The sequence below is a fragment of the Nuphar pumila genome, chromosome 11 (genome assembly GCF_984573655.1).
Source record: "Nuphar pumila chromosome 11, dmNupPumi1.hap1.1, whole genome shotgun sequence".
Taxonomy (NCBI): domain Eukaryota; kingdom Viridiplantae; phylum Streptophyta; class Magnoliopsida; order Nymphaeales; family Nymphaeaceae; genus Nuphar; species Nuphar pumila.
The window spans coordinates 114,867,818-114,894,676 of record NC_143259.1 but is presented as its reverse complement, the minus strand read 5'-3'; the positions used below and the strand labels follow the sequence as shown (position 1 = coordinate 114,894,676).

The following is a 26,859-nucleotide window of genomic DNA, read 5'->3' as shown; positions in this document are numbered from 1 at the left end:
ATCCATTTTGGTTATGTTTTATTTAGTAAAAAAAAAATGCTCAACCATCTGAGGAAAAAAAAAAGAAAAAGAATTTGGGTGCTTATTTGGTCTATGGAAACAAAACCATAATCCCATTCCATATTTGATGCAAAGAAAATACTATAATACTAAAATCATTACTTGTTTAATCAACTTTTTCTTTCATATCTCAAAAAAGATACAACAAAACAATGGAAGAGGAGGGATCCAGGGGGAGTTGACCTGGTGCTAGAAAAGGGTTATCCTCAATTGCCCAAAAAATCATGAATGAATAAAACCATTGATAATTAAACTCATGTCTTATTGCTAGTATCATGCATCGAATGGTGCATTTTTTTTATTCACTTGTCTATCAATTTGCAGTGTAACCAAATTATTTAAAGCGCATGAAAGGTGTACAATGTACAGGATTCACATGCAAGTGTGCAAAGAGAAAAAAAGGCAACCCTATGGTGGTGGGCAGTGGGCACATGGCTTCTTCATGGACCACATGCCCCTCAAAGATTGAGAACAGAAGTAAGTCTACATCCCTTTGCAAAGTCAGGCCATAACTTTCTTTGGGCAGAAAGAAAAAGGGCCTTTTTCTGAATCATAAGATAAGGACTCGACCTTTTCTCTGACTTTTTCAAATGGATATTATATAGAACAATATTAATAAAAGAAATATCTTAACACGCGGGGATAGCTCAGTTGGGAGAGCGTCAGACTGAAGATCTGAAGGTCGCGTGTTCGATCCACGCTCACCGCATCCACTATGTAATTACTTTTCTTCTTCTTCTTTTTCAAGTGTATGAACCCCTCTCTTCCTTTTGATCTGTTTTTGGCGATTGGTGCCTAGCCCATTAAGGACAAAACCTGGTTTGGCGTGTGAATTAGCTGAATAATATATGAAAAGCTAGAAATTTGTCTTTTACAATGGGGTTTGAAAGACCCAAACCAACACCAACCAGTCAGCCAATGGGGTTTGAAAGACTCAATTTTTCTTAATTCAGCTTTCAGCAACTCCAGAGTCAGCTCTTCCGGAATAAATCAAAGGGTCGAGTCTTAAGAACTTTTTGTAAGTCACCACCTTAGGGTTTTGTTCTCACCTACCGGCTAACCATTCTAGTTTTGGATTATTGAGGGCATCCCATTATGAAGCCCTCATGTTTCTGCCACTCATGTGCACACATCTAGAACCAACCCAAAATAGCCCATTACGATTAATCCTTACGTCAAACCTATCCTCCTTACGCTTGATCCCACAATCTAAATTGCATTTGTAGACACCAAAATTTCATAATGCTCAATTGTTGATATCTTTCAAACACAAGTGTTTGCAGGTACCCGATGAGAATTGAACACTCCTCAAATTTGTATTGCAAAACGGATCGTCATCCATTACTAGATGATATATTGAACTGTCATCCTCTATGAAATGATATAACGGATCATCGTTCATTACTGGACGGCGGAACAGAACATCGTCTGTTATGGGACGACGGATCATAATGTCGTCCGCTAGTGAACGGCACAAACATTTTGTCGTTCGTTGCATCGAACGTTATCCTTATCTGATTTCAACCGCCTTTTACGTGTTGTAAGGCAGGAAGACTCTTCTTAGATGAGTTTTTGTACGATAAGACTCTCTTAGATAGGTCTTATCCTCATTCGATTCATTTGGGATCGAGTTTGGACCCAAAAAATTTAGTGATCCATATATGTGTAGAACTTTATAAATAGGGTTCACTCCTATAACATGATCATCTAAAAATTAGATACTCAAATGTTGGCCCTACAAGATCAAGCCTATTTCTGCCATGTCGGTATGTTGTTTCGACGTACCTACACGAATGTGCTAATAGACAAAAGAGAGCTTGAATGATAAAATGAACCCCTGAGTCCGAAAAAGGTATTTTTATATCCCTAATTATTTTTTTCTATTTCATTTATTCTTTGAATTAGGTACTTATACATATTTTTATCTTTGATTACATATTGGAATCTGCGAGGCATGATTTGAGTTACAGAGATTGAGAAACGAACCTTGTCTTTACCCTTCTGTCAGGCGAAGGACGGTCAAAGCATGCAAGCAATGTCCCCATATTTAAAAAAAAGGATTTTGCATAAATCTAGGTAAGTCGGATTTTTCTCAAACTTTTAAATTTTTATCAACAGTTTTTTATGACTGTGATGGCATGCCATATTTTTTTTTTGTAGCTAGAATTGCATTATGACGAGATTTTGAGCCGTAACGAGTCCAAAATCTCCATTTTTGAGTTCTATCTCTATCCGGATGGCAATCCTTGTTTTTGTCATCTGTTGACCGTCATTCATCGACATTTAACCATCCAGGTTCTGTAATCCGCTGACAGGTAGTATCGTTCACAGACTCTCATATCTACAAGTTATGTTGTCTGCTGACAGGCAGTGTCGCCTGCAGACCCTCGTGTCTGCAAGCTATATCGTCCATTAACAGGTAGTGTCATCCCCGTACCCTCATGTCTGCAAGCTTTGTCATCTGCAGACTCTCATGTTTGCAAGCTTTGTTGTCTGCGGACAGACAGTGGCGTTTGCATACCCTTACGTCTGCAAGCTCTGTCGTTTACTGACAGACAGTGTCATCTGCAAACCCTTAGATATGCAGGTTTTGTCATCTGATAGGTCTTTACCGCCCAAACACGCTGCATTCTTTTGCTTCATTTTGCTAGATCTACTATTTAATTTTTTTGTTAGTCACTTTATTTTGTGATAGGTTGTTTTGTATTAGATTCACGCATTAATATTAGGCCTAGGTTTTATCACAATTTTAGAGATCATTTTTGGAGATTTCTCATGTCACGTAGAAAATAAGAAAAATACAACATTTAGGAACTTAGAGTTTATTTTGAAATATTGTTTGATTTCATTGTGTACTTTATATTTTTTTTATCTTCCTTTCTCTTAAGAAAATGGTCTTTCTTTTATTTCAAAATTTTTTAAAAATCTTTTATCCTATCATTTTGATCTTTGACATCCACTAGTACTTTTAAATTGTTAGCTTGAATATATCAGTGGTGGTATCATTGGAGCCGGATATTCTATACCAGTATCCTTAAGTTGTTAGCTTAAGTATATCAGTGTAGACCCGAGAGAAAACCTTAAACCCTAGAACCTGAAGAGACATCTCGGATCAATAGATACAGTTTTATAGGGTACCCACTATTTTGAAAATCAATTGTTACTTGTTTCGGGCCTGTCAATTGTTTGAGGTATAATGCATATCCTATCAAAAGCCCAAAAACTTTAAATTTAATTCATCCCAAAAGAACCACCACTAGAGAATCCGACGTATGAGATGTCAATCTCATATGTTGCAAAACATCATATTAGATAAGAATCTTAAAGAAATGATCGACACAGACATTTTTTATGAGTTTATGGACGATCGAAAAAGGAAAAAAACTCTGATGTTCCCTTAGCCCAACTCATAAAGTCTCTCATGCGGATTACGAGATGGATAGTTTTAGCATAGACGATTCTACCAAAAGATGAATCCCTAAGATTTCGCATTTCAAAACTTGGTCAGAAGAACGACACCCTCACTAATCTCATAAAATCCATTATGTGGGTTACAAGACAGACAGCTCTAGCATCATTAAGTCTACCAAAAAATGAACACCAAGGACCTCGCATTTCAAAGCTCGATCCAATGAAGAATATGTGCTAGCATTGGCCAAATGAAACATAAAAATGATTGAAGAGAAAATAAGAGAGATCCAAGAGCAGTTGGAACAAGAACAAGCGCAAGCTGAGAGAAGAGCTAGAAAAGCCCACAAATCATAATGTGAAAGGGCACGGTTCAACAGAGAGACCACAAGAAGGGCCAGACAGACTCCAGAGCCGCAAATGGACAAAGAGTACAGTCAATGAGAAGAGTTTCAAGTGTCTGATATGGATAAGAGAGTTCATAGATCCAGGTTGACCCATCCAGTCTAATTTATGTCGTCTGAGTCGAACAAAAAGATCAAATCACTAGAAAACATAGTTCGGAGTCTAACCTCGAAGATGAGATACATAGATATAGATCAAAAAGAATACTCTATATATGATTTTTTACCGAATGAATAAGATGATGAAGATGATCAGACCCCTCCAAAATTCTTGAAGTTTAGTAAAAATGAGAACCCAAGAACTCACTTAGCTATTTATGGGTAATATAGCCAAATATCAAAACAACGATTGAAAGCTAATTAATTGATTACTTAGTGTAGTCTAGGTTGATAGTGAAAGACTATGTTCCTTAACCTTTTTCTATATCCTAAGCTGACACAACTCCCTGGCTTAGTGTACTACGTACAGCCAATGAACCAACACTTTATTTAAGATTGACATCTTTTGTTATCAACATGCAGTCTCCATTTTCTACTCTTTAAGGTAAGTATAGGTGGATGATTAGGCGCTCTTCTTTTCTTATGCGTAGCCTCTCTTTATACAACCACTAGGTTGGGTCGGTGGTTGGGTCGCCTACAGTATAAAGTAGATATTGTATCTACGTGATAGCAGACCCATTGGAGACTGACGGCTAGCAAGTGGGAATATCATTAAAATGCCACTGGCAGATTCAAAGCTTGAGTCATCCATGAGACTTGACAGTAAAGGTTCCCCTTGGCTTGTCATTCTCTGTAGGACCCTACTCATGATTTTCTGCGAAGTAAGGGTTTTCACTTGTTGAGCATGTGTTGCTTATGCCGGCGAGATGGAAAATACCTTTCCACTTATTTTGGTCCTGTGATTTCTTCCAAGGTGTTGCAAGGACCTCTTGGAAGCTTGGTCCTATTTTAGTTGGGGAAGAATCGTTTGCGAGGGATCTGCTAATTCTCAGTGTCTTCCCTCTGGCTATTCTCTTCACGGTGGGCCGTTTGGCGAGAGGAACGAAAGAAATTTTAGAGGCTCTTCAAGGCTGCTGGCTGTGGTGGTGCAGCATATTTTGACTGAGATCCTTCTAGTGGCCAGGGGCTGATCTTCGGTGGATGTCCCCGTTATTTGCTTGGAGATCCCTCATCAACCACTAACTCTCCACTGCAACTCCCTTTCTACTTAATGAAACAGTTTTATTCCTCTCAAAAAAAAAATTTAGTGGTGTTTGATTGATAACCAAGGATCTGATTTCGTGGGACCTGCACTTGATCACTGGTTTTTGCACTTGCAGCACAATCCTAAGAACACCCGAGATTCAAATGCGTCAGGGCTATGAATGGTTCGTGTTTGCATCTAGTACCCGACTAGACCTGGACCTAAATTCTGGGTATCGGCATAAAATTTGCCAACTCATAATAATATTCGGGCCAATTCAAACTTGACGCAAGTAAATATTATAGCGGGTTTGTGTCATGATTTTTTCAGAAATCCAACCCAACCCGCCTTTATCCCAGTGATTTATATGTATTTTTTTAATGAAAATAAGCTCCTTAATTGTATGAATATGGGCTTAAATTTTCATTTACTTATCCCGACATAGCTTAAACCCAAACTTGAATCCAACAACCAGCTTTTTTTTCTTCTTTTTTGATTTATAACCCGAAGAAACCGCACCCAACACAAAGATCTAGTTATGCTGGCTCAGGTATCATACCTACGGTTGTCATTGCCGGTGGCATAAAACTCCGAAGCTAGGACCACTGTGTCTGAGGCCTATGCTCGGTGTCGGCTTGCGCATAGAGGTGGCATCCATGGGAAGGCCCCGCTCAATGTGACAACCACCCTTGAGGCATCAAACAGCTAGTTGTTTAGGCGTGTGTGGGTATACCATGATGGGTCATGATTCAAGTAGCTCTCACTTGAGGGTGAATCCTCTCTCTCTCTCTCTCTCTCTCTCTCTCTCTCTCTCTCTCTCTCTCTCTCTCTCTCTCTCTCTCTCTCTCTCAAAATGAGGTATGGTATCTGAGACCCTAGGAATTGACCCAAGAATTATCAGGACATGAAACCATTCTTGCTTGTACGGTAATAAATGGGCTGTGAATGGTCGGACCTCAATATGGATCTAAAGATGGAATTGAAAGTGTACTGGATGGGCTTGAATTCAAACTTTGATTGGAAACAACATTTTTTATCCAGACCAGATTCAATTCATTTTCACTTGTTACATGTAAAGTATATGTTTTCAACCTTAGCTTTTTAATAGGCCCAATATTGCCAACTAAAATTTGGGTTGGAGCCAACAATTTCTGATCAAGATCTGATTCATTTCATTTGCAGTTTTCGCATGTAAAATATATGTTTTAAACCTCTTTATTTCTTTACCATGATAGAGGGGCATCCATTCATGTGTGTGTGTGTGTGTGTGTGTGTGTGTGTGTGTGTGTGTGTCCTTGTGTGCATATAGCATGCGCGCATGCATAGTGCACGTGCCCTTTGGAGGTTGAATTTCGATAATTTACAAGCCATGAATGCGATCATAGCTGCTTGATACATCCACAAGAGAACCATGAAAATTCAAGACGATTCAACTTAATAAGCATGAGTCATGGATTACCCAAGATAGAAACCATGGCCAAAGATTTGTTGCTTAACTTGTATCAACCATGTGTGTGTGTGTGTGTGTGTGTGTGTGTGTGAGAGAGAGAGAGAGAGTATTACAAAAATTCACACCTTTGACATAAGACTAATTATTTTCTATGGAGTTGTCAGATAAACAGGTATTTATAAGAGAACAGCAAACATGGTAGATACCTTCAGGACAGCAGCTAATAGTATCTGGAACTTGGGGGTGTGTAGGAAGAGTAGGCACCAGAATAGCGGCTACCTGGAGCAGCAGGCGAGTCTCCATGAGGATGCCTTGGAGGCGGTCTTCCATATGGTGAACCTGCAAAGTTATCAGCAGGGGGTCCACCTCCATAGGGAAGCCTTGGAGGTGGTACCCCATAAGGAGATCCATCAAATATGTCTAGAGGGGACCTATCCCCATATGGATGCCTTGAAGGAGGAGTGCCATAAGCCGAACCAGAAGATCCATCTGTAGGGGGAATATCTCCATATGGATGCCTTGGAGGAGTGCCATAGGCTGAACCAGAAAATCCATCTGTAGGGGGCAAATCTCCATACGGATGCCTTGGAGGTGGAGTTCCATATGATGAACCAGCAAATCTATCTGCACGGGGCAGATCCCGATATGGATGTGTTGGAGGTGAACCTGCAAAGTTGAAGATAAGAACACCATATATGATCAAAGCACCAGCAAACTGCTCACACATTATAAAAAATGGGTAATTAACGTATAATTTATGTATAGCCATATCAGATTTAAAGTATTTAAGATAATGCTTAACAGCACAATTTAGCATTAATCGCTGCATGTACAGACTAGAATGTGAGCCCTCCTTTCAAGACAAGGATCCAGCCTTTCGACACAATGACCATCCAAACTGAATAACCAAACTGAAACTCGCTGACACAATCTTAAGATGATGCAAATATATCCAAAGCATAAACAATGTTTAAAGTATAAATAAGTAATGTCAGTATATTAGATGAAAAACGTGAATCAAGTTTACATTGTGATACAGATCTGTTAGGCAGCATGACCATGCCAAGGGAATGAATGAGGTTGACAGGAAAAAACATAAACTAAATGAATGACAAGAGATCTTTCTCAGACTCAATGACCATCTTACAATCTGAAAATTCCACCAGAAAAGGATATGCTTGGAGAAGAGGTTGGGAATCCCTAAGAACATTAACGCTTAAAATCCATGCTGACTTGAATAAAATCAGATAATTGACCTCCCACGTGAAACAGATTAAAGCAGACCAAATGCAATAGAAGAAAGGAATACGGAATGCATCATATTGGGTCATAATCAATCCTTATCCCATCTACGGTGGGTCACATGGGAGTATCAGGAATTTCAATGTTTTTTGGAGAAACCCTGGTTGTCAAATGCTTCATTCTTTTTTTAAATGCTCAACACTCCCTTGACATCTGACAAATTGGAAATATTACAGTAATTCAATATCCTCTTCATCAAAAATTAGAACTAAAGATATCAAATGGAATCTTGGCTAATGAACTCTGAACATGTAGAGAAAATCAAACTCTGTAAGTCCATCATAAACTTTTATTGCAACTGAATCGTTTACGCCATAGAACTTTTCTTCAAGGCACCAAGGAACTTTTCTAGTCCACCAACTACAGTTTTTTAGAATGATGGTTCCAATTTCTTGTTATTTACTGTTATGGATTGCATGAAATTTTTCATCTGAATTTGAGGACATGGTTGATATTGGTCAATTTTTCAAGATGTAATAGATGTCCTTTGTTTGTCAATCCAATAAAATAAACTTTATCCTCCAATGACATGAAAGATGTCCGTAGCCTTCTTACATGCATCTTTTGGCTTTTTACTTTTGCTAGATTTGTTTCTGGTTTTTGTGCGTGCATTCATTTGGGGTGTTTATGTGAACACTCATTTGAAGAGGTGGGGAAGGATGTGAGATGAAAATGCATGCCCGGAGAGTTAAGGTGGGGGTATCGGGCTGGGCCAAGCCAGGTTTTAGTTGGGGTCTTAGGAGACTGTCAGGCATGTATAAAACCTGGTTTTGATCTTATTGGGCTTGGGTCGAGGGCTGGCCCACTGTAGAATTTGCAGTCAGACTCAAACCTGGCCTAAGAACTTGTTGGACTAGATATGTGCTCAGGGTCAGGCATGGTCCAGATTTATGGCACAAACTCTGCTTGTGAGAGAATGGATACTGACGCCTGAAACCCACCTGGTTCTGTGTTGAGACCGAACATACTCTATCGGGTCGTTTTGTATGGTTACAATATCTGAAAGGTTGTGCGAGTGTCAATGATTATTATTCAATATATCCTTATTTGTTATCTTTCAATGTTCTGAAATCAATTAAAAACAAAATGCAGAAGAAACATAAGCCGTTTCATTCCCAAGTATACTGATTTTCTGAAGGATGGTTGATCATCTGATGATTCTGATCCTTGAAATTGAATTTTCTCAGATGACAAAATTGAGGGAGTTGGATCATCAGACGAAGGTGGTAGTAGATGCGAAATAGAACTTCCTGAGGTTGATCCTCGGGCTGAGGAAAGTGAACTTAAGCAACGCCTTTTGAAAAAGTACAGTGGGTATTTAGGAAGCCTCAAGCAAGAACTTTCCAAGAAGAAGAAAAGCTACCAAAGATGTTAGGCAGAAACACATGAACTGGTGGGAATTGCACTACAAATGGCCATATCCATCAGTTTGCCTGCCAATCTGCTTACAGCACACGTGCATGCACATGCTTATGGGCACCCCTCCAAAACACACACACACACACGAGAAGGAAAGACTGATAATATATGAAATCATGAAGACATGACAGTTCTCATAAACTTGTTATATTTACCACAAATATCTAAAACATAACGCAATGATCAATACTGTTCATGACAACCAAAAGCCAACCACACCCACCACCAAAACCCCATCCAAACCGAGACACAAACACAACCCTAAACAAATCCTTCTAGGAAAAAGGGAAAAGAAAAGCAATAGTCAAGTGCCAATTTGCCTCAAAGTGGAAGAGCCCCACAATTGGATCATCAAAAAAATTCTTGTGGGAAAATTAGAGATGTCAAGCCCAACAAACTATACAACTACATTAACATTAGATAACCCAAGCTACAAAATCTTTCTACAGGCACTTCTTTAATAGAAAAAGATGAAGGAAAAGTCAGGATACAAGATGAGAATCTTTACCAGATGTCACAGAGAAAGGACGTTGCAAATGGATTGGAAGCCCGGTTGGAGCTGGCAAGCTCTCATGGGGCAATCCAGAATCACTAACATGACCACCTCGACTATCATATGAGAAGGTACCCTTGGGACTTGTGAACTCTGGAGTACTGTAGGCATCATTTCTTCTGTAACTGCCATATGAGCCATCATTTGGGAGAGAACTACTGTAACTTGAGCTATTTCGAAAGTGATCATCCCCCAGAAGTGCATGATTTGAAGTGGAGAAGCCTGAGTGATGCTCTCCAGGAGGAATGGCCGACCTTCCATATAACTCAGGACCAGAATATGGCCTCACCTACACATTCCTCAAGTATTAGCATTGCAGAGTAGCTATGTAGTCAAAAGCGCTAGGCAGTGCCTAGTCGGTATACCCTTAAAAAGGCTAGTCGAGGACTAGGCGGGACTAGTCGGACTTATTAAATATAAAAAAAAGTACACAAAATATACATAAAAATATGTTTAATTCTTTTACTAATAAGATGATTTCATTACACAAGTAAAAAATTACACATGTTTCATAAAATATATTAATATACATAACCAGAATATACATATATATAATTGTACACACACAAATATATATATATATATATATATATATATATTCAATTATTCATAACCTATTCAGTATAATCAACAAAATATGCTTTCAATCTTTCACATAAGCACAATAACACATACATATATAAATAACATATTACATAATTCATAATACTTAACATGCTTTCATGCTTTTACAGAAAAAATCATCAAAAACAAAGTAACATACACATATATAAAAAACATAATCAATTAAAATTAATTGTGCATGCTTTTAATGTTTCACGAAAAATATCCTAAAAGCAAAGTAGAACACACATATATAAATATAATAACTAAGCATGTTTTCATGATTTCACTGAACAAATCACACAAACACACGCACATACATATAATTATATATATACAAAAAATAACAATATATATATATGAATAATAAATAACTAAACTTCCCTCATGCCTAGGCGGAGGCAGCTTAGTCGCCGACTAGGCGCCTTAGTCGGTGTCTAGTCGGCAAAATTGGTACCTTTTAAGGTACCCACCTAGGAATTGCAAAGCCTAGGCATTTTACTTAGCCTAGACCGACTAGGCAGACTAGTCGATGCCTAGTCGAGGCTTTTGACTACATAGCAGAATAGATTAGATGTCATCATAAATGTGGCTTCTTTAAAGTCCATTTTTTGAAGGTTGTTCAGCTTATGAAAAGAAATGAAAATCCCAAAGGGCAACGCAAAAACATATATAAGTTTTCAAGTATTATATAACTTATTCATGGATTAGCAAGTATCCAATTGAGAGAGAAAAAAAAACTACACATTACTAGCAAAAGAAAATGAAAAAGGATGCATGGATACTGAATCTTTCCTATTCTGGTTCATACACAAAATTAATGGCATATTGGTACATAAGTGTAGAAAACAAAAACTGTGGTTACTTAAACCTTTGAATTTATAACCCCGCTTAGGTAAAGAATAAACAAAATTCCAGACTTTCTGCTAACCTGCTGAGAGCATGGGGAATCAGGATCTGGATGTGGAAAATATGACTGTAAAGGGGAACGTCGAACAATTCCTACAATTAAAGACTTTCCGCATAAGCAAAACATCAATACAAACAAATAACAAGGAAATCAGCATCTACCAAAAGTTCATCTGAGCAATCAACACTGCATAAGTAGTTTTTGAAAGATAACCTGATGTGGTCATCTTAGGTGCACCAGAGCTACTAAACAAATGAACAGAACTTTCCCGAGAGTATGGAGAGAATTCTCGTGGCTTCGATGCATATCTTAATTCAAGCTTCATCTCATCCAAAAATCTTTGTGAGTCTTCTCTATTCAACTCTGGAAAAAGAACCTTGATGGATGCACTCAAGGATCAGTGGAAGGAACACACCAATGTGGAGAGAAAAAAAAGAACACAAGAAAACAAACCAAAACAACACAAAATATCAATAGTTATAATACCTCATCAAAAAACTCGCCTGCACCTGGCATATATTTGCTCACTGGTAGTACATAGTTGGCTGTGAAATAACAACAATTTTAAAAAATTAAAGATGTGCAAAATATCTCATTAACACACACACACACACACACACAAAAGAAAAATCATTAGAAAGCTTCAGATTTGTTAGGCATAGTAGATAAACAGAAAATCAATAGAAAGTAGCACCACTCTAACATCAGTTTATCATCAAGTACCTAGCATTTGATTTACTGCTTCAGCAGGCACTTCCTTCCCCATCTCTTTAAATCGTTTTTCTGCACGATTCTTCAGCTCATCAGGAGTTGGAAATGTAACCACCGCAATCTGAATGGGTTGAAATTTTTTTTAAAAAAAATGGTGAGAATACTTAGAGTAAAATAAAGAACTGCAAACTAGGAAATAGGAACCCAACTACTAACAGAAAATAAGTTCCAGAAAACACCTTGTGATAATTTACAAAAGCCTTTAGTTTCCGCTTGCGGGCACTCTTATAAACATTCGTTTGATCAAGAATGTAATTTCTAGGAGTCTTGGAAGCTATTGCTAACAGTGTATTAAATATTCCAGTTGCACGATCCATTAAACGATCAAATCTCTCTCCATAATTATTCTTACGCAATAATCCTGGTACCTGCAGGAAAGCAACTCAGTTTCAACTGATGTCTATATCCCATCTTCAACAGCAAACCAAACAGAAAATAATAAAGAAAAAATGTTAATGAATTACTGGCAGAACCAATGAAATGAAAAACAATAACAGCAGAAATGGCACACCTTCATCTGATCAAGCGCTAGATTTGTTCCAAGAAGCACATAACGTTTCTCTGGGTGATCTTTTATCCATTTTTCAGCCCAGGTAGTTTTTCCAGAAGCAGGCAGGCCTACCATCATCATCACTTCACAATCTTTGGGGTTAGGAAACACAGGCCCCACTATCACATTTCCATCTTGGATAGCACAATTCCAAGGCTTATAACCTTCTTCAGGAACTAATCCATCTTCAACGCTAAACTGAACCTGAACCACAACATTCTTTAACAGAATGTGAGGAAATAAGGCTGATTCCCAGGCTAGCTTTTTGGACAGAGAGTCTGTAATTTGAAGGCCCTTGGGTCCTGCATCGAATTGCTTGGCAGTACCCAACCACTGCCCATTTTTGGAAAAACCCATAATTGCCCATGGCTTGCTCTCAAGGTTCACAGCACAGACAATGGTATCTCCAATGCTAAACTTTGTGCCATAATCTGAAAACTTCCCGGCATTTGAAAACTTCCCTGTACCACCGAACCCAAAGCTGTGTTCAGTTTCACCGAGGTTTCCCACATTATCGTCACCTCTCGAAATACCAACACGGCATACATGCTGCTGATCAGGGGGCGTGTCTTCCATATCAACTGGTAGCTTAGAAATGATTTTACAGCCAAAACAGTATTTTCCTCCGGTTATTCCAACATTGGCGCGAGCGCCAGACCAGCAGTACGCAAATCCTCCCTTATAAAGTGCATGGCCTTGAAGGCCATTTTGCTCTATAGTGAAATCTGTTAAAAAGAAAAAAAAAACTGATTATATCAGCTAAACTAAAAAATATAATTAACTTGAATGGAGACATCTTGTAGTGCATAATTCTGGAGGTGTATTGCCTTGATTAACAAAGAAAATACACATCAGAATTTAGAACTTCCATATAACCATCGTCATTGAAAGCCTATACTAGAACTTCCATATAACCAGCACCAACATTCACGGAAAGCGATCACCAACCCCATCGAAATCAAAAGTACCAAATTCTGGTGGTATGTAGCCTTGAAAAACAATGAAAACCCACACTATAACTTAATATAACCGTTGTCAATGACTCAATGCCCGCACACAGCATCTCCAACCCTGCTCAAATCAAGTTCCTTTCTGTGTCACCATTCCACGGTGATCATTTCTCAATGACAACAATTCAAACACCGTCTCATGACCCAAAAAACGCTTCTATTGAAACCAACAGCACGCTTCTAGCTCAAAATGCTCACTTTGAACAGCCTACACCTCACTGAAACAAATTCCCTAGTGCCATTTCAACCCAAGAAACCAACCAAATTCCAATTACCCAACTAAGAAATCATACCCTAATTCCGTAAATTTATCAAAAATAGCCAAAAATGTAATAAAAAAATCAAACCATGAGAAAAACCAAGCCCTAACACACCAAAAGGCTCAGATTTCACAATTAGCCACAAAAATGCGAAGGGGGACAAGAAAAAAAGAGTACAAAATCACACCAACAACACGAATTTCGGAAAGAATTCAACAGCCATTCACAAATCCTCTTCAACGAAGCCGGAACGCACCGAAACTAGGCGTCCGAACGCGAAGAGACGTAAAGAAAACGATCGAATCGATCGGAGGTGGAGAATGCAAACCAGCCGGAGACGACAAAAAGCTAAGCGAGGAAGAGCACGGTAGGAGTGCGTACCCAGATTGCAGTCGGCGGGGTTGAGCTCGACGCGTTGAACAACGGCGGGCTTCGCCGAGTCGCCGGAGAGATTCGGCCTCTTGGCTTCCGGCTCGACCTCTTCGGGAGGACGGTGAGGAGCTCTCGACGCCATCGGAATTCTCAATTTTCTCTATCCAAACGCGGAAGATATCGAACTCGAGCGAGCTGCGAATCCGAAGCTGCGACGCGAGCAGGGAAGGGAGCGGTTGCGGGCCTTTTATAGCCTGTTCCACGAGACCAAAGTGTGGATCTTGGACCTGACCCGATTTCTTGACTCTTCACCTGTCAAGTGGTGTCAATGGTTCGGGTTTGACCCGGATTAGACCCGAATGAAAGGCCTTAGTCATAAACAAGAAGGTCTGATTATAATCAGGGTTAGACTCAAAAGGGTCCGATTAATATATAGAGCCGAGTCAGAAATCGAACTCGAGCGAGCTGCGAATCTGAAGTTGTGATGCGAGCAGGGAAGGGGGTGGTTGAGGGCCTTTTATAGCCCGTTCTATGAGACCCAGTGTGTAGATCTTGAACCTGATCCGATTCTTTGACTCTTCAGCTCTCAAGTGGTGTCAATGGGTCGGGTATGACCCAGACTCGACCCATGCCAAAATCTGTAGGGTGAGGCTTTGGTTATAAACAAGGGGGTCCGATTAGAATTCGGGTTAGATTTAAATGGTTCGATTAATATATGGAGCCAAGTATGGTTTGTGAAATTTTATACTAGACCCAAGCTCGACACAAGTTTCAATCAAGATTATAGTTTTTTAATATAAGAAAGATAAAAAAATCATTATTTTACTAGGTATTGATCATGTCTGATTCATGTAATCTTTATAAGAACCAAGTATAGTTTCTCTTATAAAAGGTTTGAACCAGATCTGGGTTTGGTTTCACCTAAGAACAAAGCAAACCCGACCCGCTGACATCCTTACTCTCAACAGGTTGGGGGTTCGAATTAGGGTTTTACTGAGATCCGTATAATTTCAAAAGTTCACTTTTACTTAAAATACATATAAATCACTGGGGTCTGATCCGAGTCAAGTTAAATTGATAATCGAAAACTGGCATGCATATTGCTTAGGTCGGGTTTGAATCTATCCAGATATTAATCTGGTCATCCCTTTTTATGCCCATACCACAAAATTTGAGTCCATCCGGTACCCAGTACTAACCCGATCTATTAACAACCCCAATTTTGGTGGATGCAAATAGGGCTGTCAATGGATCTGATATCCAACCCGTTAGATTGTAGCCAAACCTGCCCAAATTACTAGTTACAAGATTCAGGTTTAGGCTTGGTATTTGCGAGGTCAATAAAATAAAATTTCAAACCCAAATCTGTATAATTGAAAAGCTTACATTCACAAAAAAAGCATATAAACCGCTATCTGATAAGAATCATAGCTCAAACCCTACCTACATATTACTCAATGGGGTCGCTATTCTTTATGACCATGACTAGGGTGGGAGACTGGCCCGGCAGCTCGATTGGCCAACCCAGCTTGGCCCATCATTACCTGGGTTTGAGTCACGATTTTAGGCCAGTGCCATTTGGTATCGGGTTGAAACCCGGCCCGTTATATATGTAAGCTGGGCTCGGACAGGCACCCGGCTGGCTCCATGAGCCTGAGTTATTTATTAATTTTTTAATAATATAAAATTTTTAAATTTTAACTATTACATAGTAACTTTGCTAACTATTATTATTTACCTAATTAGTTGCATGGGAACTTGCTATTTGTTAATTATTACTATTTATCTAATTAGTTGCATGAAAACTTACTATTCTCTCATTAACCTATAATTTCAGTGAAGCATTTATGCATTTTAAGATTGGGTCGGGTCAGACCCAGCCTGCTTCACATTGGCCCATTGGACGAATGGGCCTGGCCATGGGCTTCTCTTTAAACCCGAACTTGTTAAGAATCGGGCCAAAACCTGGCCCATTGACCGGACCGGCCTAGTCAATGGCCCGATCCATTAGCGGGGCAGCTCATTGCCCACCCTTACCCATGATTGGGTATTTAAGTTCAGGTCGGATTGGGTAGCTGACCCATTGACAATGTGGTCACTCAAGCATGAACCAATACTGCATCCTAATTTAAAGTGGATCCAAACCCTGCTTGGTTTCACATAGGATTATGGATCCAATCATGACTTGAGACCCTCTCTTTGTATTGGATCTTCGGTGGAGATGTCCTGCTCTGCACACCATTTTGGCCATGTTTCTTTAGAACACAACGCTAACATGCTATGACACACCTACATGGGTACAAATATTATTTTTAAAACTATTTAAAAATGAAAACACTCAAAGTGTAATGAAGTTAAACAAAATTTATTCTAACATTGTTAATTATCTAACCTCAATGATTGTTATATTTATTCTAATTGATCTCATGTTGTAATATCTATTTATGGCTATTTAAATATCTTTATTTCTTCATCTTGTATGTGTGGCCACGATAACATAATGTGATAGATGTTTTGGTATTATTCATTATCTATATGATTGTGGTTTATCTTACCTGCTTTAAAGAGTTTGACCCTGTTTCAAAGAGCGCAAGTGATGTTTGAGGAGCAGTGCAATGGCACGATGTGGCGGTGAGGCTGAGAAACATGTTTTTATTTGTCTTGACAATCTTTGGACTTTTTTGTGTATCTCAATTTGATTGGGATGTTTTGAATTTAATTCAAAAACTTGTTTAAAACACTACAAGAAAATTTTGGATTAGCGACAGACGATATCCGTCGCTAACGTGTTTAGCGACGGATTGACGATGGCTTAGCGACGGATAGCGTCCATCGCATAATCCTAATTGCTAAATAGTGATAGAACTGATCTATCACTAAATTGTTGCTAATCAGTGATGGATTAGCGATGAATGTAATCCGCCCCTAATTCATCGCTAAATAGGCACAAATTTGGTTTTGCGACAGAATGTAATTTATCGCTAATCCATCACTAATTTAGCGACGAATTACATTCCATCACAAAATCAAATATTAGCGACGGATAATATTCGGCGCTAATCCGTAGCAAAATTAAAAAAAAAAAAATCCTTGGTCGTGTATGATCCATAAGAAACCGAGTTTCAAACATAAGCCCAAGAAAAAATTTGGTCTGGGGGGCGCTGCCCCCCGCCAAGGGTGACCCCCCTAGACCGTTGACCGCACAACGGGACCCGCGTTGGGGCCAGACCCCCCTCTTGTTTGGAAAATATATGATACTACTAAATCGTATAATATAGTTAACACCTGGGAAAAAATGTCATTCTTACCCAAAATGAACAAAAGAAAAGAAAAGACAATAAGAATGCCTGAAGTATATTTAAATAAAAATAAAGTTAACACAGTTGAAAGTGGACAAAGCAAACATGATTAAAGATAGAACAAAGTAGTATTAGGCCATGCCAGATTTCCTGTAATTCATTCAAGTTCATACTTGTTTGAATAGGAAACTAAACGGAGACAATGTTTCCCATGTAACATTTATAGTGATTACTTGGTTCTTTGACAAGAGAATGAGCATACCATGCTTAACAATCATTCACTACGTGAAACGACTAATGGCAATATTTCTGTATACAAGAATCAATGCAACGAAAAACTCCATGAAATGGTAGATGACAAAAAAATAGCATTTATCACTTACAAAAATGGGTATAGCATTAGATTGTTAGCATATGCACATAGCATTAGATTGTTAGCATGCCTCAATAATGTCAACCAAATCTTCATCTACACAAGAGCTCAAATATCCATCATAAAAGATCCACCTGCTCATAATTAGCTCCATTGAGAACAAAATATCAACTTAAACCATGCCTTTGGAGGAGGGAAGTCTACCAATAAGGGAACTAAAAAATAGCTAACCTTGGACCCAATTTTTGCTGCTCCCCATCCAGCTTGGGAGTAAGCAGCTTAATGTAATGTTTCATATAAGTCACAAACTGCTTCTTGTCAAAAGAAGGTTGCTCCTGTGAAAAAAAACAATGCAATGATCAGCCTTGATGCATTTTTTAGTTGTATATATACATCACAATATATGTGCAGCAAAGCAGCATTGCCCATGTTACCATACATATTGAATACCTGGAAAAAATATAACAAGATAAGAGTAGATATAAAGCAAAACAAATTATAGCCCGAATATATCCTGCAATGCAAAGCTATGACTCACATGAAAATACAATCAAGATCTTTATCTTCTCTTTCTTGTTACTTGGTCTGCATGTTTGAGTGGGTGAACTTAGCCAAGCTCAATACTCTTCATAAACCACTTGACTTACTTACGGACTCTAAGCGCTTAGGCCAGAGGTTATGATGTTTGCAGAACATGAAAAAGGTGTTTGGACAATACCCATGAAATGCTAGATAGTACATTACATATTGACATCCAGACTAGAGAACCTGTGGCTATTCATAGTGGTAGTAGTTTCTAAACGAGAATTTACGTCAAGACTAGCCAAGAGTATTGGAAACTGCCAGGGCTTATCACTAGAAAACTTGTTAACTAAAGGCATTCTTATGCTTATCGAGAATATTTCTGCCAAAGTAAAAATAAGATGGATGGTAGTCTGCACTCTTTAAGGTTAGAATGTCATCAAAATACATTCTTCTTGGTTATCATCATAGATAAAAGAAAAATATAATTGTATGCTTCTAAATTGCCACAAAAGCTCACAAATATAAGCCAATGTAATAAGAACCTATACATGTAAACATGTACCAAATGCAGACATAAAGTTGTTAAAAAGACATACAACGCTAAACCGAAGGCTCACCTCATGTCCTGCCTTCACATCTCACACCATGATCATTTCAAGAACTTGTGGGAACTCTTCTGAAGTTGAAGATTTAGGATTCTTAACATGATTGATGATGTGTCCATTTGCGTTGAGCTCTGAAGGTCTGCCCTTAGACAGACTATCAAAGAGTGAAGCAGAAGGTTTGTTGTCAACATCAGCTATTAATTCTTTCTCCTCATTAGAACTATACGAAGTGACTGTAAAGTGAACATCCTTTGCCCCAGTCTTGTGGTTAAAGCTGCATTACAGCACATAGTGGTCTCTTGTCGTTAACAACTTAAAGCAACAGATGTTTTATTGAACCAATGGTTTTGTCACACGAACTCAATAAACATGGTAACCCAAAAAAATTCACTTCTAAAATCTTCAAGTGACAAAACAAGATGTAATCAAATAGGAAAATGGATGGACATACTGAACATCATATAGAAGCTCCCCTACCATAGAGAGCACTAATTTAGTACTTATTTTACCACGCAAGACCTTAAAAGTCATAGTGTTACACTTGCAAGCCTTTGTTGGAACGTAGAGATAAGACAACTGTGCAAGGTTGCTAACAAATTGATGTTATAGTTCAGATTCAAAGGTGTAATCAAGCATAGTGTAAAAGAAGGTCTTTCTCTTCATTTTGGATGTACAGTAACAACGACAACAATCTTTAGCCTAAACATGTGATAAACCACAAGACTCCCAGCTTCACGATAACTTAGAACCTTAAAATAAACATAGAGTGGCTCATTGAACCTTTTCATTTTCCCACTTGGATTCCAAAATGGGAGCTTTGTCAAATACATATGAAACTAGTACCTAGACGTTCAAACTTTAGTGATCAACCAACTTAGTAAAGGCATTTATTAGCAGTTGTAGGTAACTGCCAAAGAAAGAATCATGCCAGAAACACCATTTCGATGAATGTAAGGCAAGTAAATGTCACTCATACGTCAAACGTAAAACAAGTAGAAGTTACTTATAGATCAGCTTTAGGAAAAATTAAGAAAGAAGATGCAGAGTACAAGATGGGCTGCTACATGACGACCAGAGCATATCCACTGAAGAATTTAACCAGAGAATATCCACTGAAGAATTTATGGGCTGCTACATGGCGAGGTAGCCTCACACTATTCACCTGAACCACAACAAGAGTACAAGATGCTTTCTTACTGAAGACTCGTTTAATGATTGTTGTTTTTAGTGCACATTTCAAACCTCAATTTTATCTAAAGATAGATAATTCAATAAATATACAGAGCTCTACAACAGATTATAAGTAGCAACAAGAATTAACTAGGATGTCATGAACTTGTTAAAGACTAGCTTAAAGAGCTTCAGGCCAGCACCTATCACGACCATCCATACTACGGCTACCATGGCCACCAAAAAGGAAATAAAGAAAGCCCTCTTCGTATGCCACCAAGATCCAAAGGCCTACCAACAGCACCAATAGCACCCCCGGCACCACCACCACACGAGCATCTGCAGTTCCATGAGGGGTCCACCATGCATCTACAAGACGCAGCAGCTCCTGCAGTGCTTGATGCCTGAAAGCTTGACATATGTCTGAACAAGGGATGCTCTGATGCAGACGCAGGGAGAGTGGGGATTGAGTCTAACAACCCTAAAAGAACAGAGTTGTACCATGATTCTGTGGAACTAGGGGCCAGGCTTCCATATGTCTCTGTATCTTGGTTTTGATTGATTGTAACAGTATCATACACCAAGTTTGTACATCATTTTTTAGAAGACAGCGATGAGAAATGGGAACATAACTCAACAAGATGGCTCAATGTTCCAAAAGCATCACAACAAAAATATCAAGCAACTCACTGCCTACCTGCTGGAGGAGCCATAACCACATGATTCGGCTTTTGTGGCGCCATCATTCAAAATTCTTGATCCATAATTTGTTGACCTTCACCAGCAAATGGGGTTGAAGAGCAATAGCCTACCCCGCCAATCATTTGGTGGTTGAACACACCCTCGTAGGATTCTAACACATAGGTTGCCTTTGTGAGATCAGGAGGAGGGATCACCAACTGAGAATCACCTGCATACCCAACTTCATTGATAAATGTTGATGCATCATAGTAAAGATCAACATCATCCAACCCGCCAACATGCACAGAATCGTTGTTAGCATCTAGAATACTTGAAATGGGAGGCAGGTACAGTTCATCGCCGATGAGATCATTCATCTTCGCTTTCTTCTATCAATTTCTTTAGGAAATTATCCCCAAGAAGATTACTATCGCTGAAGTAGAACTCAACCTGGGGACCAAAAAATGTGGTTTATTTTTCTTTTAAACTTCTATTCCGGCTGATCGAAACACTCAAATTTTAATGAAAAGAATCACAGAGAGGGAGAGAGAGAGAGTGGGATTTACCTGACGGAGAATCTTCTTCGTCGTTTCATCGTCGAATGAAGTTGATGCCATTGTTTTGGATTGGAAGGGACAAGGAAGGGAAAGAGGCGAGGGAGGGGAGATTATGCGCCCAAGATGAGCTAGTTTAAATAAAAAATTAGCGACGAAAACATTTTGTCTCAAAATCTATCACAAATTTGTGATGGATTGGCGACGAAAATATTTTGTCACTAATTCATTGAAAAATTGTGATGAATTTTGAGATGAAATATTTCTATCGTAAATCCGTCGCTAATTTGCGATGAATTTTGAGATGGAATGTTTCTGTCGCGAATACGTCGCTAATTTGCGATGGATTTTGAGACAGAATATTTTTGTCGCTAATTCGTTGCTAATTTTTTATTTTAGAGACGACTAGTTTTCTCTAGCTAATCCATCTCAAATTTGCGATGAAAATAATCAGTCGCTAATTAACATTTTTCTTATTGTGAAATTATGAAGAAATGATGATTTTGGAATAGATATTAAATAAAGACTGGATCCAACATAGATCGAGAATTTCATGATATTAAGGTGAAGTAGTATTAGATATAAAATTTAATACATATATAACTATAAGATGGAATTCATGATTTATCAAATATTACATAGTATATACATATAGATATACATTAATTAATAAAGTTAGTTAGTAAAGACCCATCACCCAAAGTTGAAGAGTTAAGGAATTAAAGGATGGGACGTCCTCTCTAATTGACCCCAATTAAGCTAAGAAGGCTAAAAAAAAGAAAAAATTACTAAATAAATAATTAAAGTAGTTAACCTAATCATGAAAACATTTTTATGACGAGGGGTTGCACTTAGAAGGCGGTGGGTTGAACCCATTCTCCCATTTCTTAAAAAAAACATGAATAGGCGAGTTACATGTGATGTCGCTATTCAGTTGAATATGCACGTACTTGGATTTGGTATATGTGTGTAAGCATAGGTTGTCTGGTTAATGTAATTTCGTATGTTTTATGAACATATATGTGAAAGCGAAAGAAAAAATTTATATTAAATAAACATGATTTTCTTTTTTCATTTTTCATTAAGATGATGAGAGGAATCTTTTTTTCGTATTTGGATTAGTGATATGTCTTCTAAAAACTGCATTTTTTGAAAACCGTCCAACCGGTGTGTATTGGTTTAGTCACACAAAAAATTTGTAACATATGAATGATGATAATTTTTAATATAATCAGTTCTTGAATCGGACCTATAAAGAAAAAAAAATGCCATGTATGATTCAACTCGTGACCTGTGGCTAAAAGTCTAAGTTGTTATAAATTTGGATTATAGTGTTTAACCAATAATTTAATTCAATGTATATATATACATATGTGTGTGTGTGTGTGTGTGTGTTTCATGAACTAAATAGTAACTAGCGATTTAAAAATTGGTTTTTGGGAAAAATGATACTTGTGTTATGTTGTCCAAACTAAATCTGAGACTTAAAGTTATATTTTTATGAAAAATGATATGACTACTAATGATTAAAACAAAAACGGTAATTTAACCTCGATATGGCGTGTTAATCAAGTTATGTTAATTCTGCTAAAAAACAAATCACAGTTTAACCTATGTTTAATGTTAGGAGTTGTATATGTTATAAGTTTAATAAAAAATGGCAACTTAGCCTTGCTTGTGTATCACATGCGCGATAGGAATACGGTTCACTATCCTGTAACTGAGGACAACTCCTTCTCCTCAGATCCCTTTTAGCTACTTCGTCAAATAGCTCAATTGATGTGCATCCCAAGCTGCGCACTCCAGGGCTGTTCGCAATGGTGCTGCTGAGATTCACGCTTTGGGGGATCGATAGTGCAATTAAGCCCTATGAAATCCTTTCAATATCTTCGTCGGAAAGCGAAGCAACCCTAACATCGGTCTTCACCATTCCCTCCTACTTTTGGTTGATGACCCTGAACAAGAAAGAGTTGCTCTCGATGTGAGATCAACAACTTTCTAAAAGAAATAAGAGGAGGATAAGCTTTCAAAAAAAAAGACTGGACACAGAAGAAACAAGAAGACATGTGCAATATATTAAGACACTTTATGCAAGCTAATTGATGAACATAGCACGAACACCGTGCCTTATAAAATAGTGTGGTTGTTCGAATAAGAAAAATCAACTTGTGATGCATGTTGCATGATAGCTAAATGTATGATCAATATATGATGAATGTGACTTGTTTGTAGTGGTAACTGCACCATGATAGTAATATGATACATATGCATGCTAACTAACAAAAGGCAAAGAAATTATGTGCTAATGCATTGTTGTGCGATATTTTGGGCATGATATTGAAATTATGGCTCACATGATAGTGAGAAATGTCATATATGCTTAGGACATATGAAATCAAATTGGATTGTTTGTGTCCCAAAGTGGTGGTCAATGACTTTACGAAGAGTTCAATGAAAATCATATGTATTTGCACTCGGTGAAGGTCATTGAAGTTTGCAAAGACGTAAATAATGTTTAAGTGTGTATGTCATGGGGATTAAATAATTAAGAAAATAAATGTTAATTTTCATGTTACTTATAATGAGAGAGTAAGCATGTATGTTTGGCTTCGTGGGGTATTGTAAAGTATATAAAGTTGTTTTCCCGGTCACAAAGATAAGAGATAGCTACCACTAGTGTCATAGAGTGGTAGTGAATAAGGCTTCAACTGAATGAAACTCTTATATATCATGTTGAGGGTGTTGCAATTTCTCTCTCAATAAGTTTTGTCCCTAACCAAGAGCTAGAAAAGAAGTTCAAGGCTAAGGTAATAACAAACATTGTTTGAATGTATCCCTTGATCGCATCTTCGATCCAGATGTTGTCTATGTCATACTCACATAGACTGTTAAAAAGAGGAACAATAGTGTATTGTGCATTTAGTGAAGCATATCATGCATCTTTTTAAAAAGATCACCTAAATGAAAGAATTATAAGTCACTCATGTCATAGATTGATTATTTACTATATTAATAAGTCATTCATATTAGACATGATCATGCATAAGTGTTAATTTAGTTTTTCGATAGTTTTGTGATTTATTAATGCAATGATATTTGTTTATGTGTGAGAAAAAATGATGTTTCATATATGCTTTCTTTTATACACATGTACTTGGCCATTGTATTCTTACGAGAGTGTGGTTATTGATTTCCTACACAATTACAAGCATTGAATGATCTATTGGGGCGATAATTGGGAGTTGAGGTGTGGTCAAAAAGCCAAATCTTTTTCTTTCATAGAGACAAGATTTTTAAAACTCTTGTTATTTTATTTTTATGAACATTAGTATTGTTTATTTGCCTATTGAACAATACTCTATATTTGAAAATGAAAGTTTAATTTGTTATATTCTTTTTTTAAAAATTTGGTAATAGTGTGATTGACTAATCAGTAATTCACCCAAGGTTTTGATTCAAAAAATTGAAAAATGTTTCTGCTAATAAAAAAAAATCTCAAACTTTTTGAATAAAAATTTTTGAGGTGTTACAAGGAGGTGGTGAGGTTCCTAGTAACCGTGGCCATGTTTCACGAAGTTTTTTCACCCGCTAAAGAGAGAGGAGGGCCCACCCTTCCTTTAACAGTTGTGATTGCCCTGTATCAGGGCCTTATCCAAAATGTTCCTCTCATTCTGGCTAAGCTCTCGGTGAAACGGTACATCATTGCTGGAGTAAATGGTTACCCAAAGGGAGGTAAACTCTCAACAACCCTTCTCTATATATAAGAGGAGGAATTACTCACCGGGTAAGAAAAAGGAGTGAGCAGAAACCCCCTTTGAAGCAGGCCGTTTACATAAATTGATTTCAATCTTGTGTTCCCTCCTTCATATCAATCCTTCAGTAGTATCAAAGCCAGCTTCGATGGTGTGCCAACTTGTGGTGTGTGCACGACCAACTCCAAATCACAGAGCAAACATCATCGAAAAAAATAGATCGAAAGAAAAAAAGTGGTCAGAGCTATTATTATTTTTGTTTAGATATTAGGTAAATCTCTCAAGGAGAGATCGACAAATTTTTTTTCTCAAAGTATAAAAAAAAGGGGCAGACCCAATCTGGGATCTGCATCAGGTTTTAGAGGGTCTCAGGCAATCTCAAGAAAAAGAAACAAAAAAAGAGAAGAGGAAGAGCGTCTCCATTTTTTAAACAAAAAGGTCGTCGACATCCAGCGACCTCGATAAATAAATAAATATTTTTTTTTAAGTAAAGTTTGATTCCCCGACCTCTGTATCAAAGCAGAAGAGTTCGGGGTCTCTCTTTTTTTTAAATACAAAAAGGATCGCCTGCAGTAGAAGACCTCAACAACAAAACAAAAAAACAGAATAGGTCACCGGTATCGAATGACCTCTGAAAATAAAAAAAAAATCAATCAAAACAAGCAACCTCAAAAGAGGGGAAAGCAACACAGTGGGATGCCCGACCATATTTTTTTTTTCTGTTAGAGGGTCGTCGGTCACTGGCGACCTCTGTTTTCGTTTAAAAGGTCGTCGGCATCTGGCAATCTCAGGAAAAATAGAGTACCATTTTTTTTTAGATCTACCGGTGGGTTTTCTTTTTGTCGAAAAAAAAATACAGAAGAGGAAAGGGGATTACCTTTTCTCTCTCTCCACTGCTACACCGGCGTTCTCTGGGTTGTTTCAGCGCCCGGGCATATGAATAAAATTACTTTGACTTCTTTTTATATTGATATTATCTTTAATGTGGATGTAAATGTATGGCACCAAAGACTTGGTCATATTAACTTAAAAACATGAAAAAACTTGTTGAATTACAATTAATACCAAACTTTGATGAATCTTCATTCCATAGATGTGAACCCTGTATTTATGAAAAAATGATAAGAAAATTATTCCCACAAAATATCACTAGAGCATCTCAATTATTAGAAATCATACACACAGACATATGTGGTCCCTTCAGGACTCCAACGCATAAAGGAATACAGTACTTTATATCTTTTATTGATGATTTTTCTCGATATAAATGTGTTTATCTTATAACTTATAAATCTGAAGCATTAGATAAATTTAAAGAATATCATCAAGAAGTTGAAAATCAACTTGGTAGGAAGATTGAAGTTTTACGGTCTGATCAGGGGGAAAAATATACCTCAATTGAATTTGCTGAATATTGCAAAGCCAATAGAATCAAACCGCAAACTACTACTCTGAGCACACCTCAACAAAATGGTGTGGCTAAAAGATTTAATAGAACTCTTCTTGATATGGTTTGATGTATGTTATTTAACGCTTCTTTACCTAAAGTATTTTGGGGAGAAGCCTTACATTTAGCAACATATGTCTTAAATAGAGTTTCATGTAAAGCTATTGTCACAACCCCATATGAGTCATGAACAGAAAG

At 37.8% G+C, this 26,859-nt stretch overlaps 1 protein-coding gene and 1 non-coding gene across 2 annotated transcripts; one reads left to right on the top strand and one right to left on the bottom strand.

The window, feature by feature from the left end:
• The first annotated feature begins 696 nt into the window (after positions 1-696).
• TRNAF-GAA (transfer RNA phenylalanine (anticodon GAA)) lies at positions 697-769 on the top strand. Its single transcript has one exon. It is a non-coding gene; the product is annotated as a tRNA-Phe (tRNA).
• A 5,848-nt stretch (positions 770-6,617) lies between these two features.
• On the bottom strand, positions 6,618-14,475 carry LOC149822963 (uncharacterized). Its single transcript, XM_089981340.1, has 9 exons — positions 14,265-14,475; positions 12,575-13,338; positions 12,243-12,431; positions 12,016-12,124; positions 11,779-11,837; positions 11,506-11,668; positions 11,314-11,384; positions 9,735-10,068; positions 6,618-7,171 (listed from the first exon to the last, which is right to left on the bottom strand). The coding sequence occupies exons 1-9, from the start codon at positions 14,395-14,397 to the stop codon at positions 6,726-6,728; spliced, it is 2,268 nt and encodes a 755-aa protein (XP_089837466.1). The 5' UTR covers positions 14,398-14,475; the 3' UTR covers positions 6,618-6,725.
• Positions 14,476-26,859: the final 12,384 nt, after the last annotated feature.

What these genes read in the sequence shown, in the direction of transcription:
- LOC149822963 (XM_089981340.1), bottom strand. Translation starts at nt 14,397, where the DNA reads ATGGCGTCGAGAGCTCCTCACCGTCCTCCCGAAGAGGTCGAGCCGGAA. An exon ending in AGCAGTAAATCAAATGCTAG is followed by an intron (nt 11,838 to 12,015) that starts GTACTTGATGAT and finishes GTTATTTCACAG; the next exon opens with CCAACTATGTACTACCAGTG. An exon ending in ACCTAAGATGACCACATCAG is followed by an intron (nt 11,385 to 11,505) that starts GTTATCTTTCAA and finishes CTTTAATTGTAG; the next exon opens with GAATTGTTCGACGTTCCCCT.